The 17614-nt window shown below is 36.7% G+C and overlaps 1 protein-coding gene across 1 annotated transcript in view; it reads left to right on the top strand.

The window, feature by feature from the left end:
• Positions 1–11608, top strand: part of dlgap2a (discs, large (Drosophila) homolog-associated protein 2a) — a 142708-nt gene extending 131100 nt beyond the window's left edge. The window contains exons 9-11 of the mRNA XM_060821612.1: positions 4712–4803; positions 8627–8779; positions 11390–11608. Of these exons, the coding sequence (XP_060677595.1) occupies positions 4712–4803; positions 8627–8779; positions 11390–11608 (464 nt within the window). The remainder of the gene's footprint in view (positions 1–4711; positions 4804–8626; positions 8780–11389) is intronic.
• The last annotated feature ends 6006 nt before the right edge of the window (positions 11609–17614 follow it).

The raw sequence follows: 17614 nt of genomic DNA, 5'->3' as shown, positions 1-17614 counted from the left end.
ATTTTGGTACAATAAACAAGACAACAGCTTTTACAATTAATGGTAAGGTCTTGAATAATGTTATAGAAAAGAGGGACCTAGGAGTTCATATACATATAGACAGGGTGGTTAAAAAGGCATTTAGCATGCTTGCCTTCATTGCTCAGTTCTTTGAGTGTCGGAGTTGGGAAGTCTTGTTGAGGTTTTACAGGACATTAGTGGGGCATCTTCTGGAATACTGTGTCCAGTTCTTGGTGTCCATTTACAGGAAGGATATTATTAAACTGGAGAGGGTTCAGAAGAGGTTTACCAGGATGTTGCCGGGTATAGAAGGTTTGAATTATAAAGGAAGGTTGTATAGGCTGATTTGGAGATGCCGGTGTTGGACTGGGGTGTACAAAGTTAAAAATCACACAACACCAGGTTATAGTCCAACAAGTTTAATTGGTAGCATACTAGCTTTCGGAGCGCCGCTCCTTCATCAGGTGGTTGTGAAGGAGCGGCGCTCCGAAAGCTAGTGTGCTTCCAATTAAACCTGTTGACTATAACCTGGTGTTGTGTGATTTTTAACTGGATAGGCTGAGACTTTTGTCACTGGAGTGTAGGGCGTTGAGAGGTGACATTATAGTAGTTTATAAAATAATAAAGGGTACGGATAGAGTTAATGATAGTTGTCCTTTCTCTAGGTTGGGGGACTTCAAGACTCAGGGGCACATTTTTAAGGTGAGAGGAGAGAGACTTTAAAAAGACATGAGGAACAGATTATTTACAGAAGGTGGTTCACTCGTGGAATGAACTTCCTGAGGAAGTGGTGGATGTGAGTATAATTAGCACATTTAAAAGACATTTAGATGGATACGTGAACAGAAGGTTATGGAGGAATATGGGCCAGGAACAGGCAGATGGGACTAGTTTAGTTTGTGATTATGTTCAGCATGGACTGGTTGGTCTGAAGGTGCTGTTTCCATGCTGTGTGATTCTATGACAAATTACTTTTCATCCTCATTGTTATGCATTTAACTGCACCTCATCCATTTTATTTTTCAATTATTTTCACTGGTCCATGTTTAACTTCTAAACAAGTAATTGGGTCCTTTCCTTAATAGAAATATTTTGCAGTAGTTCAAACTAAACATCTTTCCACTAAGTTCAAGCATGATAAAGAGTTGGTCACCATATTTAGAGTCTGTATAGATCACAAGAGAGTGTTAGTGAGAACAGTAAAATATGATACTTTTTCAAAACTACTGGCTAGAAAAATATTCATGGTGGCAAAGAGGCTTTGTTTTTGTCAAGTGCTTCCTCAGTCACTAGGTTGCTGCTGTACAAAGGAGTGGTCTCCTTGATTTGAGTAAAGACAGCTCAGAGAAAAAGAAATATCCTAACAATTGGGAATGTGGATTAATACTGACCCTGGGTGAGGTATTCTGTTATAAAGAGACACTTAGCATGTTAGGGTTCTTTTTCTGACTCATACTGAATCAGTAATCTTACTTAAAGGCAAACAAAGATTAGGATATGTTAAGTAATATTAGAATGTTTCCATCAGTCAGAGAGACACAGGAAAATGGAAGAAATTTAAGATTTTTTTCGGTAATAGGCTGAAATCAACATCAACTAAATGTTACTGCGTAGGCTGCCAATACATTAAACTACAGAAAAGGTATTCTATACAAACCCCTTCATACAATATTGTATCTGTGATGATTGTTATTTTGAAATATAGGTTCTAAAGTGGACAGAAATATCTATGGCTTTAAGTTTGATTTATTATTTACATGTGTGTTTTACAAGGGATTCATACTAATAGTTTGGAATAGTTTTGTGAATGGTAAGGGTTGTCAGGAAATTTGTTCACATGCATTTAATTTAATGTTTTCTAAAATAATCCTTGAAATGCACAGACCAGTGCTTTAGGAAAGAAAGGGAGAAGAGAGAAAAGAAAGAGAGCCGTTGCCTAGCCACAAAGTGTCATAGAGTTACACAGATAGACAGAGATAAACACAGATCCTTTCAGAAAGCCAGAACCTTCCAGAAGACCATTAAATGGGCAGGTTTTTATTTCAGATGACAAAAGCAGATCACTCAGAGAAAAGGCTGTTCCAACAGCAGTGCAGTTTAGCAGGCTCCACAACAGCAGGGTCAGGAAAGAAGTTCTGAGTGGCCTAAAGTGTGTAAAAGAAGGCCTCCAGAAATACGAGGCTATGAAAGCAGCAGTTAAGTAAACCATGTTAAGAAGTAAGTGAGCTGTGTTTATAATTTGTTCACCAGTCTGAGGAAGAGGTGTTGATTAAAGAAATAGCAACAAAAAAATAAACATTTGTCAGGAAAAGATCATGGAATTCATGCCCACTGAACAAAAAACTTCAAAGTGGAAACAGGATGATGTTTTGTTGAGGTTTGAGTATCAGTAAAGTTAAAGGCTTGAAACTTTATTTCAGATATTTGTAATAGTATTTTTCAAATTATTCTAATATGATATAAAATAATTTTGTTTTATTTTGTCTGTAATAAACTTTGATTTTCTTCTACTATTTCATGAGTGTGGGTGTTGCTGGCAAGGTCAGCATTTGATGCCAATACCTTAATTGTTCTCTTGGGGTGAATCCCCAATTCAGAGGGCAGTTAAGAGTGACCCACATTGCAGTTGTTGTGATGTTGTATGACCAGACAAGTGTTACAGATTTCCTTTCTTAATGAACATTAGTGAACACCTGAGTCTTTATACTAATCACTGATAGTTTCATGGTCACCAACACTGAGGCTAGTTTTTAATTCCAGACTTTTATTCATTGAATCCAAATTCCCAACCTGCAATGGTGGGATTTGAACCTATGTCCCTAGAGTATTGCCTAAACCTCTGAATGACCAGTGTAGTGACATTACCTCTACATTACTGTCAGCCTTCAATATCAACAGTACAAGGGCAGCCTACTGTGAACTGTTCAGTGACTGACCTCCATTATAAACAAATAGCAGAAATAAATACTTATGATCCATCAAGACCAATAGAATGTTGAATTGTCTAATGCAAGCTATTACATTGCAGTGCTTATACAGCCCTTGAAAATTCAATTATATCGATGCTTGAAATGATTATATTTATTAATAGATATTGGCAGAAAGAGAGATTTGCATTAAGCTCTGTAGCTCAAGTGACATTTACCAACACAGACCTGATTTCCCAAATGGTCTATTTCTCTCCTGCAACATTTGATTCTTCTAAATTCTAACAGTATAGGTCAATGGTCAGTGTTAGAATATGCAATTTAAAAATAACAAAAAGTGGACTATATCCCTTCTATTTAAAGCAAGGTTTCTATGAAACCATAAATATGCAATGCCAAATGACATTAAGAGATCAGTATGTTACAAATTCACTGAAAAATCATATTCAATGTGATTGATTTCAAAGATGTTAGCAATAACGAGATTACTTCAATGAATTAACAGTACCCCTTAATTTGTGTTGTTTCATCTTGTGTATTTTGTTCAAAAATAACTTGTGGAAGAGAATATTGTAACAGAAATGTGTGTGATTTGAATCTGAATACTTTGTATATCTGTGCGGGTATTCGAACCTGATTAGTCTGCGATTAAGAAATCCTTGCAGCTGTTTACAGCAGAAATGTTGCTTGGCATATTATCTACAAAGAACCACAGGGATTGGAAATAAATAAATACAGCTCTTGAAGGCATATCTACAGTTTGTAATGTTTACTTTTCAAATAACATTTATTATTATTTTGTCCTGAAACAATGTGTAAGATATGATAGATTTTTTTAAAAAATGATTTCCAACAAGAGTTGTGGTACAGATACTAGATATGTTCACTATAATTTTTCAAAAGTGTTTTCACTTAGCTGATTATTATCCAATTCTTAGCTATGTAAAGGAATTAATTTAACCAAAACCGTACCTGGGATTAGCTACAAAGAGAATATATAATGGGATTTACAAAGATCAGTATCAAGAAACTAAAATGAGTTCAATCAATTTGTTATTGTCAGTGAAGGGTTCATTGTCTCAAAAGATGGTATAAGATACTCATTCTAAGCATAGGAATGTGATTTTAGTCTAACTAATATCTGTATGTTATAACATTTGTTGACAGTACAGAATTTGGGAAGTGCTGAAAGAAACAGTATCTCACCAACAACCTGTACACATAATGAACAGGCTGTTGGTTGAGGTGTTGCCATGGAGAATGCACTAGGGAACAAATCCCTCAAAGCAATCGTTTAAATTTTAAAAAGAGGCAAGTTGTTTCTGATCAGTCAAGAATTGCCATGGACAGTTGCTCCCCATCATTTTAGCTTTTGTTTAATTGAAAAGGTACATTGTCCAGACACATTCCTTTTTCCTGCAGATGCCTAGGCCTGCATATGAACAAATGTACTTTCCCACAAGCACTAGTGAGCCACATTGCCCAACTGATGCTCTTAAATTAGTTGTCAGTATAATTCTTGGCACACCTGGGATTGTTGAGTAAGGTAAACACTCTCTTCTGAGTTTTCCAAGCATGGGTTGGTCAAGTAGGGTCAGTAGCTCACAACATGTCTTTTTTTTTAAGCGGTACAGTATGATTACAATATGAAGTAGGAATTCTGGTGATTCTCTGACAGAACTGAAAAATCTCCTCACCATCTCATACGCTAAGGAAAAATAATTTAAGTACATAAGAAAGAGAGTTCAGTAACTTTAACATGCTGTAATTTGTTTTATCCTCAGCTTTAGGGAAAATTCGGAGTGCAGTGGGCAGTGCTCAGCTTCTTATGTCTCAAAAATTCCAACAGTTTTACTGGCTTTGCCAACAGAATCTGGTAGGTGCCTTTCCTGTATTTTCCACTTGTAAAAGTTTACAATTCTGGATTTCTTCATCACAAGCCAAGATATGATTATTATATTCATGTATATAGTATTACCAGATTTATCACCCTAGCCAAAACTGGTTCACTGCCTTAGAAAGCTCTATGTATGAAATATACAGAACTGCCTCTTGTCTCTAGATGTTATATTGACGTCATGATGGATGTATCTTAATGATATTTTTCTTTATTCTGGAAGTTGAACAATTCCAGATACAACATTTAACAATCAATTCCAGAAATTTCAGTTGTGCACGTGACAGTACCAAATAGTTCACTAATGAACACAATCATTGTTTATTTAATACAAATGGATTGAGTCTTACATCTTAGATCAATATCATTACTCTGTGCTTGTTTTTGTGTGCAGCCAGCACCAATTCTTATTGTCATCATAAACACAAGTGGACCATTTACATAAGATGCCATCTTACAAACAATCTCACAACCATAAAATTAATGTGGAGACAAAAAAGTACTAGAATATTCATTAGAATATTTTCACAAAGGTAGGACAAGCAGGTACCACAGCATTCCAGAAGACCAAATTTGTGATGCTTACTTGACTTTGAGCTTTTATTTCCATCAAAAGTTGACTACCTACTGTTTACTTCCCCAAAAAAATGAGTACCTGGCTTATAATGTGAAGTCATCCTGATCTTCAAACACAACTAAAAATATGTATAAGATTGCAACTCCACAAATTGCTTGCTGGTGTGTTGTTTCCGATTCAATTTTTGCTTCACTGTACCTGAATGTAACTGTAAATTGGTGAGAAACTGCAGGAGATAAGTACCTGGAGAGTAGAGGCAGAGCATAACTAATATGGACAATCGGATGCTAGCTAGTGCCAATTTTAAAGTTATACATTCCTTTCCTTATTTTCTGCATCTTGTATAAATTCCTATACTTGCATCCAAATAGGCAACAGGCCATGTAAACATTTCACACCTACCCCATTAGACAAAGGCAAGACACCACTCACTGAGGGAAGATGAGATTATATGATACCAAAATTATGTTGAACATTTCCACATGGTTATTTCCATAATAAATGTGGACCTCAGGTTTCAGAATTGAGGAAGTTAACAGGAAATGCACTGATACTTTAGTTATCGATTGGTGCCAAAACAGTGGGTAGTGAGTGTACATGCATTCCACAGTACCAGTGCTTTGCCAGCCGTATTGGAATAGGGTCCTGCACAGGCAGCCAGGGACCACTCATGAAACAGGTATCAGGTTGTCTGCATATACAGAACAGGGATGTAAACTCCTATTTCAAACCCCAAATACTGTGCAGAATACTGTGTTTTATATTGCAGATATTCTATCATCTCATTTGGACACTTTTTAATCTGTACTGGTTTAACTCATTGCATATATTAGTATAAATTGTCTTATGGGAAATAAGAAAAAAATTAATGGATAGAACTAATTAATATAAATTCACAATTTGCCTACACATTAAAATCCAGGAAGCGAATTTAGTCACTCAGAAAGTAAAATTTTAATTGAGATAAAATGCCCTTCATATTCAAAGGGCAAGAAAGATATGTCCACCAACAAGAATACTAACACTTCTTAAATTGAATGTATGTATTCGATATGTATTTGTAATGATCACTTTGCATTGACCATGTCAGTGATTAAATCATGAAATTGCAGTATATTTCTATTTTTTTAAATTTGTAGGACTTTTAATATCCAACAGCAAACAACAGATAATTTGCTGCTATGAGAGATTACGTTCTATCAAACACACAAGAAGTAGGGTCTGTTGTATTTTTCATCGAACACACATTAGGTTGGGTGGTTTGTGAATCACTGACCAATTATTCTGAGACTGTCAGAGCAACTTAGGCAATTATACATGTTATGTATTAAAGCAAATGCCCACAAATAAAGGTGAGTATTAAATTGATGAAAATGATTTCCCAATTCAGTCATTTGTTCTTCCAATTTGAAGCATCCTGCAATTGTTAACGGGTATGGCTAGCTGAGATGACCTCTTAGATTTTTGCCTAATTTGGTATATTTGTAGAAAACAAAATGGTAAAGTCAGTTATCTAGAGGCCACACTTCCCAACTGAATCCCCAAAGTGATCAACTGAAAAGTCAAGAATTTGGTTCTTATATAAATATAGATATTTCTAATCAACTTGTTCAAACATGTGACACATCTATGGCTCGGAGATAACAACGCTACCACAGCACCACAAGAGGCCCTTTTGTACAAGTATGTAAGGGTTATATGATATTCTCTTGTTAACAAGAACTGCAACAGGTGATTCTGAATTTCAACTTATAATAATTGGAGGTTCTTCACTATGGAGAACCTTTGTGATTTTCATATGGAAACAATATCCCAGAACATAGTCTTCAGCAATACACTTTCGTGTGCCTTGCTGCAGTTAAGATTTCTTTATTGCTTATTATTATTATCCAATTTATTGCTGACCATTGAAGAATATGCTTTAACGCTCAGTTGTGCCACAGCTTTCGACAACTATCTTTTAAAGACAAATATATCTAAAAGTGAATGTAGTTATGTTTAAGTCATGTTTCTGCATATTAGGTTCTTCCAGTTTCACTCAAGTCAAAATAGAAATCAGTTATGATTAGGTGACACAGTGGCTAACATTGCAATCTCACACCACCAGGGATCTGGGTTCGATTCCAGCTTTGAGCGACTGTCTGTGGAGTTTGCACCTTCTCCCCATGCCTGTGCGGGCTTGCTCCTGTAGTCCAAAGATGTGCAGGTTAGGTGGATTGGTCGTGCTAAATTGTCCCATGTTGTCCAAGGTTGTGGGGGTAGCCATGGTAAAAACCCCATTTGGAGTTATGGAGTGGGCCTGGGTGGGATTCTTTTTGGAGAATCACTGCAAACTTGATGGGTCAAATGGCCTCTTTTTGCACTGGAGGGATTCTTTGAGGAATGTCAGGGTCACTGAACTTTATATTTAACAACATCAGCTGATATTCAACAACATTCGTCTTCAGTAATTTGAGTTCTTGTATAATATCTTACAATTGTTACAAACTTAATGTCAGAGAAACATAGCACCTCATTGCAAAAGTCCAATTCTCATTCTCCCTCCATCCTTCATATTTTGAAGCACCACAAAAATTCAAGGTTAAAACAAGATGCTAAGAGTTCATTAAGAGTTCAGCAAAACAGTGCCACATAAAATTATTTAAAGTTTAATTTAAAGTGTCATCATTTTTCTTCAGGAGGTCAAGCTTTAAAACAAAGATAATTGTTTGGCATAAAAAACAGTTTAAAACACTGAAAATTATTTTACTGCATTTCTGTTTAAGTATTAAGCTACCTCATGAAACAGTCAGCTTTACAGAGATGAAAATGATATTATAATGTTTTGGTTCTCCGTGATAATGGCGTCAAGGAATTGATATTTCAAAGTCAAAACTGTCGAGCTCTCATAGATGAAAACTATTTCATTTATTGTGTAGATGAAAGGATAACTTAACTTGGAAGAAAAAAATACCTTCTCAAATTAATGAGTTAAAATTTTTGCTATGTCCATTTTGATTACACAGCATTATTTTTCTTTTTTGTTTCTAACAAGCCAGAAAGGTTTCCATTATTGTGGCTCATGTGCAAAGAGTTGTGCTTCATGAATATGCAAGTAGATGAACAGTGAAAGTATTTAAATATATGTAAATTTCAACATCTGTTTTTCAGCAATTTTGCACATGATTTTGTTGTTAAAAATGTATCTGGAATGAATTGTTAATCTATTACTTTTGTACCTGATAGGATCCCAGTGCAATGCCAAGACCTACCTCCCAGGATCTGGCAGGATTTTGGGACCTCCTGCAGCTTTCCATTGAGGATGTCAGCATGAAGTTTGATGAACTGCACCAGCTGAAGGCAAATGATTGGAAACCTATTGAGCCATTTGAAAAACAGGTAGAGTAAGATGCTGTGGTATAATAAAATATTGCCAACAAAGTTAATATTCAACTAATATTACTTTCCCCAAAAAAGTACAGCTCACCTCAAGTAAGTCTTGATGTAAGGATCAAATACAGATCCAGAACCAGCAGAGCTAACATTGTCGAGTAAAGGGAGTTCTGCCTTTACTTTGGATATAATTACTAAACAAGTGCGAAAGGGGTCATGTCAAAGTGATGGAAAATCACATGGAAGTAGGATCTGGCTCTGTAAGGCTTCACATAACATATTTTTCCTTACTGTCTTCCATGTATAGTTGGACTTGACAAATTCTGTTACTGTTCACTAACAAGAGAGTACCTCACTTACTAAAGACGAGAGGATTGTCTTCCCAGCAGTGGTCAATAAAGAGGACTCTACTCCACCCATCCCCAATTCATAATGCTGTCCATAGTTCTGATTAAATAGGAAGGCCTGCAGCATCACCTGCAAGGTTAGGGTGGCAACTGCTGTGACTGGAAGGGGAGCGAGAGGTCACCTCTGTTTTGAGGCACCCTCCCACACATAAGAATTTTCTTGTTGTGCCAAGACGGGCTAGGCAGGTAGCCCCACCTGATCAGAGGGCTAACCCCTCCCTCACTGTGGAGACAGTAGCCAATGACTCCCATTTTCAAGCAATGAAACCTCCAAAGATTTCTTCATTAGACATTTGCTGTTGCTCATGCTGAGAGGGCAGGTCCTGAATGACTAAAAAAACTGTCAAAGGGGAAGATTGGAGTAGGCTGATAAACAAATCACTTTTATGCATTTACTGAGTGGACAGTAAGTTTCTCACTAGGCTGCAGCAAGTTCCCAGTTAGAAGATCATAGCTTATTAAATCCCTTATAAATGACAAAATTCAGCTTGGAAATATGTAGGTTCCTATCTTATCAATGCATTTAAAAAAGTAGAGATTGCCAGGACAGGAGCCATTATAGTTCAGTGAGCACTGGATAATAAGTGAGCACAATTTGATGGTAATTAGATTATGGTCAATAATTTGTGGGGTTGGTAAGATAGGATATTGACCAAAAGAACATTTAGATAGTAAAGTGTACAGGTGGCAATAGTATGGTTGATGTTTTCAGGAACAATTGAACTGAGACAGCAATTAGACAGACACTACCTAGTTGATAGGGTTTGTGTATTTGGAAGTTTCTGCAGTGCATACTGTATTTGGTTCATACTATAGTCATGGTATTCAAATAGTAGATGTTTAAGCTAGTTGATGAAGTATCAACCCAGCAGATTGCTTTGTCTTGGATGGTATTGTGATTTTTCAGCATTCATAGATATTTGCCTGGGCAATTGGAAAGAATTCCATCACATTACTGATTGTGCTTTGTAAATGGTAGAGATAGCTTGGAGATGTTTGGGAGAAGTCACTCACCACAAAATATTCAGTTTTAGGAGCCAAGCTGTTTTTGTAACTTGTGCAATTGAATTTCTGATCCACTGTGAAACTCAGATGTTGAGAACTGAATGAGATGTGCTCTCAAGATGGTTTCCCCATCTCATCTTGGCCTTAGTCATTGTCTGGAACTTGTGTGTCTTGGAGGGTCACAGGATATAGGTGTCAGAGGCAAGGCAAGAATTAGTTTAATTGCACTTTGATGCCCTGCAAAAAAGTGATGAGTTGCAGCTTTGAACTACTATAGTCCATAAGGTATAAGTATTTTCCAGCGCACTGTTAAATGGGGATGTACAAATTTTTGATTGTCCAGCAGTGAAGGTTTGACAATTAGTCTCCATTTTAAGAGTGTGGTGCTGAAAAACACAGCAGGTTAGGCAGCATCTGAGGAGCAGGACAACTGATGTTTTGGGTATAAGCTGTTCATCAGTATTCCTGATACTGATTCCAGGAATACTGATGATGGGCTTATGCCTGAAATGTCGATTCTCCTGCTTCTCGGATATGCTTTTCCAGCACCACACTCTCGACTCTGATCTCCAGCATCTGCAGTCCTCACTTTCTCTAATTAGTGTCGATGCCAGGGTGGTGTGTGGATTAGATGGGACCTTGGAGGATATGGTATTCCTATGGAACTGTTGCCTTGTTTTCGTTGGAATTAGGGATCATAGGTTTGCAATGTATATGAATATACCTGGCATTTGCTCTTCAAGCATCAAACTGACATCTCTACAGTTCTCTATTGGTCAGCAGACATTAGTTCCATATTTCAAATGTTTCAGATGAGAACACTTAGTTTCTCCCCATTTTAGGGCTGTAATTTTAAATCAAATTGTTCCCTACTTATTAAGAACAATAAATTCAGATGCATTTACTTTATGTCCAAATGAGACCAGGTAAATCAGACTTATCATTTCTGGGCACAGCTTACCTCTGAGATTCATGCCTCCAATACGAAGTTTGCTCCTCAAAGTAACACAACTTATAGGATTGACTATGAAGCAGTTTAGCCTAAATACTCTGTATGCCTCATATTCAAAGAGCAGTATTAAGCACACAAGATAAGATGGAGTTGGTTGGGTGTGACACAACTAAAGAAATAAAAGTGGCTGTCATTTTATTTTAGTATTTGTATCTATTTGATATTGATGATTATTGTTTCATAATTTCTTAGGAGGAAAAGAAGGTTCCGCCGCCAGTACCAAAGAAGCCACCTAAAGGAAAAATCCCAATCGTGCGAGAAAAGTCCCTGGACCTTCCAGACAGGCAACGGCAGGAGGCAAGGAAACGGCTGATGGCTGCAAAGCGAGCAGCTTCCTTTCGACAGAATTCAACAGCTGAGCGTGCAGATAGCATTGAGATTTACATCCCTGAGGCACAAACCAGGCTCTAAAGACAATCTCTTGCCTAGTGTCCTTTTTTCCATTTACCATCGGCTCTCAATATTTGTCATGTACATTTCACAAACCAAGCCCGGTGGAATTAGTGTTGGGATTTCCATGGTAATTCTTGTCCCAGCCTCCACTGTGTATATTTCTTGCTGTTGTGTTCATTGTGCCATACATCACAGTGGAATGATTATAATTCTGGGTTTTTCAACTCATTGCAAGAATTCCGATATTCTGTAAGAGGAATCAATCCAAGGAGGTCACACTAATTTTTTCACTTACTGACCAAGCTCTCTGAGAAACTACTAAAGTGGAGGTCTTCTCGAGAAAGAGTGTAAATTCAGCTAACACACTATTTTCTATGAATTGGTTTCCTCAATGGGTTTGAAGGAATGGCAAAAAAGTTAAAAAGCCAATTTCTCTGGAGAGCGTAGTAGGTGCGAACTCGTGAAACCAGAAGTTCCTGGGATTTCAACAAAAGAAAATAGGAAGAATGAATAATGTGCCAACATAATTTCTTATCTCTTAACATTATAAATGTTATAATGTTTAACCAAGCTCCTAATAAGGGAACAGAAAGACGCTATGCCCTGTGCTGAGCAGAACTGTTCCCCTCTTAAAACTATTCAGGGACTGAATTCCAGTATGATTTGGGGGAAGTGTAGGTAAAAAGGTAAGAATAATTTCTCTAAAATAACTATTGCAACATAATAACTCTGCAGAATCTATTGGAACATAAAATAATTTCATCTGCTGAGGGACAGAAACCCCTCAGTTTCTGATGTATTTGCCAAATGTTTGAAGACTTGAAAAAGGAAAAAAAAATTATTTTCTTGCCTTCTCTGCAAGTGTGTTGAAATGTGATGTATCTTTTAAGTATAATGGGTGTGGGGGTGTGAGTGCTCACCTTGCATGGGTGGCAAATATGTGCAATAGTGATCAGCCTCATTTTAAATGTGTGCCATTACAATCGTGCCAACGCAAAGGATGGATCTGAAAGAGAGAGACTGAATGTAACTTCCCCATGAACGCTTGCCTTACTATAGCCAGATACTGGTAGTTAGAGCTTTCAACAAAGGAAATTCAGCAGTAATCTCCTGATAGTAATCACTCCAATATCCCCTCCATCTAATATTCATGATGCTCTTTTGTGGGCACTCTTTATTTATGCATATTGTGTTAACTCTTTTTGAATTGGCACGCTATTTCTGTTTTTATTTTCATTTATGGAAAAAGGTGTACTAAATATGCTAGCTACAACTAAAAATATTTATAAATAATACAAGCTTACAGTGTGTATATTAACTATTATTTATTGATTTGTTTTGGGGTTTTTTTATGGATTACCTTGAAATTTTAGTATGTGGTTGGTCTGATTGCTCCTGGACAATGTGTGTGTTACGTCAATGCAACCAACAAGAGATTCCTTGATTGTAGGTGCTCAGATTTTAGCCAAGCTGTTTGGATGTGGGCAGAGTTTGTTTTACCTAAGAGTATTTATTTTTTTTTGGTTACTGTGAAGGAAAAATGGCTGTTTAAATCCAGTGATACTTGTGGAAGCACTAAATTCGTCCGCTTAAACCGGCCTTTACAAATTCAATTCTGAGCATAGCGCCCACTCTCGTAGGATGCCTGACAATACCACAACATACACTTGCACCTCATGTATGATTCATATTGTTACCAAACAGCCTTAAACTAAATTTGGAAGCAAAAACATGAATGAATGTACAGCCCCTAAATTTGCAAAAAAAAACCTCCAAGATATTTATTTTGTTGCAAATAAATATAACCTAAAATTAAGAAGAGTTATTTGCCAAATGATACTTACTTAGAGAATATGAAACAAAATTTTAAAAAAATTATCTGACAAATGTTTAGAATAAATCTCTTGTTCATTCAGCTCTGTAGAAAAAAGATGTTAAAGCTTAGTATTCTTAGCCCTAGTCTCTAAGCACTGTTCGTTTAGAAAAAAAACACTTTATTCAAAGAATAATTTCACTTTAAATTCTGTTTCACCAAGCCTTTGAGTAAAAGTAATATTGTTTAAAGAAAAACACATTTTAGCTTTTTGTGCTTTCTACAATCAATATTAAAGAGTTCACTGAGCTTAGTGAATAATTTGGCGCAGTTTATATAATGTGGAAAGTACCGAACTTGTTTTCAAGTGGTTGGTACTTGAGATTATCTCAGCTTCATTTAGAAATAGTCATTCATCTCTTTTGCACAACATCGGATTACAATTTCATAACTTTAAAATATGAAATCTATCAGCAATTATTACTGACTTTCCCAAATTCAAAGATATTACTGTGTTCCTTCCCTCTTTCCTGCTATTCAATACAAGTGCATCAAATTGACACATGCTCGGCAAACATTTAACTTACAAGTGGCAAGGATTACCTTTTTATACACAGATTTAGTAAATAGATCAAGTATAAAGCAAAACATATCAATTTACAGATATCTTAACAAGACAGAATTGTAGCTTTGATGCTTTTTGTTATAATCACCCAAATGCCAATCAGTGTTGAATCCTACATAAAGGTATTGATTTTGTTCTTGTTGGTAAAACGTTACCTTTACTGTTAGGTTAAAACACCTATTCTAAGTGCAATATACCATGTATATCATTGGTGGTAATGGTAACGTCAGGGCAACTGAACAAAAGGCAATATTTGTTTTTTTTAGACTCTCCACATTTCTCTATTAGGCCTAGTAAATAGCAACGCTCTTTTGTACATGTATACTTCTCATTACAGACTGAGCTTGTATTTGATAGCAAATCGTAAACTAATGCAAAGAAGTCTGAATGTTCTATTAAGTACCATTAACTTTAATTGCACGTTAAATGAAGCAACATTAGTTGCATTTAATGTCGATCCATGCTGTCATTTTAACTAAACGTGCTTTATAAATTGAACATAATATTTACTCATAAGTGTGTTGAAGTTTTTTTTGGGGGTGCATTTTGTGGCAGGGATGGAGCATGTTGGCAGGTGAAAAAAGAAAATATTCAGTTTGTTCTAGCCAATAGAAAAGATGCCATGGATCAGAATTTGATGGCAATATGCTGAATTTAATGCACATTTAATTATTAATATGTAAATCATCTAATAAATTTTAGAAAGGTAAAGATATCCCATGTATTGTGAATTGCCACAAGTTGCTAGACAATTTGTACTGCTGCTCCATGAATCTCATGTAAATTGTAGCTCACCAATCTCTCCATGGGTTTCAAGAAATTGCTTATATTTGCACATTAGTTGACAATTAAGCTTCCTGCTTAACATCTGAATGGTATTTAATGGTACCCTTTTAATGAGACGATTTATGACCCTGCAAAGTCTCACAGCCTTTACAGCCCAAATAGAGAGCAATTTAGAAGTATATTCTCATTTCTACAGGTAACAAATTATTGTTGGAGATGTTTGTTAACTCAGTTTTTAATGGATTGATTTTGCTTTTCTTGTCTTTCTCCATGAAATCTTTCCCATTTCTTATTTCCCTTTCTCCCCTGAATTGTTTCTAACGTTACTGTTCTTCTGATTTATATTTCTTAATCCATAAATCTTGCTGGTTAAGGAGAGAGTATGTTCAAAACTTTCACTTAGTTCTTAAATGTCTCATTGCCTTCCTGTGTCTTTAGCAGAGCACACTTGCAGCACGAAAACATTTTGAGCTGAAGGGTGAGGAATTAAATGAAACTAACAGGTTATTGCCATGGGATAAGGCATCCAGTAAATTGTGCACCCATAACCATGGTAGTAGCATACAAATTGTGGCAAATTGGGGAGAACTGCAATTCTTCACAAATATTTACAATTAGATATTACAAATATTTCAGCCATAATGAGGAATACAATCATTTAACTAAAAATACTGCTTACTAAACAAACAGAAAAATAATCACATCTGCAGAAAAACAGAGTTGAGTGCCAATTACTGTATTTTTGTTTGCACAGCAATGTTCTTCTAGAACAACAAATGATTGTCCATAATTCTATCTCCTTTGCTTTCCTGTTCCTTTTGATATGCACTACTTATCAGCATGCAAGATACAGATATTAATATTGAATGTATAGTGAGCTATTTTGCTGAAAGTGGTTCCTTGGTACTTGCTGATGCTTTCTTTTGCAATTTTGTAATTTGTTTTTTGGGAGAAGAACATGATTGACATCATTTTATTTGCACTACTTTTTCTGTTGATGACTGCTTAACTCTGTAGTTAATGATCACAGTATATGTTTAAGACTGTGTCATTCCATTGCTCTTTTTGACAGAATTCCCACACACTGTGTAATGCTGATACCCATTCACCAGTTGTAAATACATCTGCACTTAAAACCTTTGTTTGGGGGGAAGTTTCTGATGCTTTTGTCCACTGGAAAAGCCATGTTGTACCAGTGACAGAACTGAACCCTGAAGTGGACTGATTTTGCTTCTGATTGTACAGAAGGAACACTGCCCTCCTCCACTATGTTCATTTCCCATATCTACAGAAGAAATGATATTTTAAAACTGATGACTCTGTAAAGGAAACTTTAAAGAAATCCAGTCCTGACATACTTCCTTCCAGTGAAATATGAGCTGAATGTTTGATAAACTTATGAGTTGTTTGAAAATGGTGGCCTTGTGTGTTGTAGTATTACTATTCTTTAATATTACAAAGGATCTCAGATCTGTTATGACATAGACTGAGGCCATTCGGTCTATCATGCCTGCACCAGCTTTTCAACAAGCATCAGTACTTAATGCTTTCTCCTGCTTTTTCCCCGTATCACTGCACAGTTTTTCATTCAAGATAATCATTCAATACATTCTTGAATAAGTCTATTGAACCTGCCTGAACCATGTTTCCAAGCTTTGTACTTCATACCCTAAAAATATTTTTAAGAATATCATTAAAAACATAAATATGAAATAATTATGGCTCCTTCCCTGCTGAGGCTGGGTCTCCTTGTGCTCTTCACTCCTGGATTATTGGGTTCATTTTCAATTTTTAAAGAAAGCATTCAACTTTTTGTTGCCTGTAAGGATCACAAGCAGAATATTGTGATTCCATCTACCATGCAGCAGAAAGGTGTTGCTACATCACATCACTATTCACTATTATAACATGTTGAGGCATTGATACTTGCTCAAATCTCCTTTTGTAAAGTGATGGAAGATGTTTCTCAACAAACTTGAACACTGCAGGCCCTGGAAATTGGTCTGGGTCTCCATTGTGTCAGTATGAGGTAGCTAAGCTAATTGCTCATAATCCTAGGGACACCTGGTAGCTCAGATTCCAGTTGATGAGTTTTGGGGGCTTGTACCATAAATCAGCTGGTCAGTGGAGACTGGACAGCAGTTATAGTATGTGGCATGGTGGGGGGTGGGGTGGGGGGGGGGGGTGCTGTTGGAGGGAGCTTAACTGCAATTCCAGGTCAGCAGCTTGGGCACTTAACCAGAGGCCACCAATCAGGATTGGAGAGATGGGTCTAGAAATCAGGCGAATGAGGTAAAAGGCTTCTTTTCTGAGGGTCCAAAGGGAGCATTCCTACACCTCCTTGCTGACTTGGCAGAAAGAGCCACTTACTTTGAACTTCCCACCTGTCCTTCCCTGCTGAGTTTCCTGAACCTCAGTTAATTTGAAATTGGGTTCACAACTGCACTAAAGAATCCCTACATGTTAATCATCATCTTTCTTCCTGACATATAGAAATTTGGTCCCCCCACCCACCCCCTCCAATTTTCTAGGAGTGTGTATGTAGAGCAGCTTCTTCACCTGCACTGTCATGAAAAGACTAACCTTCCTTATGGGAGATGATCAAGGAGGGGGTTGGTTAGCTTAGCTGGCTGGATGGCCAGTATATGATGTTGAGTGACACCAACAGTGTCAGTTTAATTCCTGCACTGGCTGAGGTTTCTCAACATTTCCCCTCACCCTAGGCAGGGTAAACCTCAGACTAAACCACCACCAGTCATCTCTCTCTAAAGAGGGAGCTGACTAATAAGTCTATGATGAC

The sequence above is a fragment of the Hemiscyllium ocellatum genome, chromosome 3 (genome assembly GCF_020745735.1).
Source record: "Hemiscyllium ocellatum isolate sHemOce1 chromosome 3, sHemOce1.pat.X.cur, whole genome shotgun sequence".
Taxonomy (NCBI): Eukaryota; Metazoa; Chordata; class Chondrichthyes; order Orectolobiformes; family Hemiscylliidae; genus Hemiscyllium; species Hemiscyllium ocellatum.
This window is presented reverse-complemented; position numbering and strand designations above follow the sequence as displayed.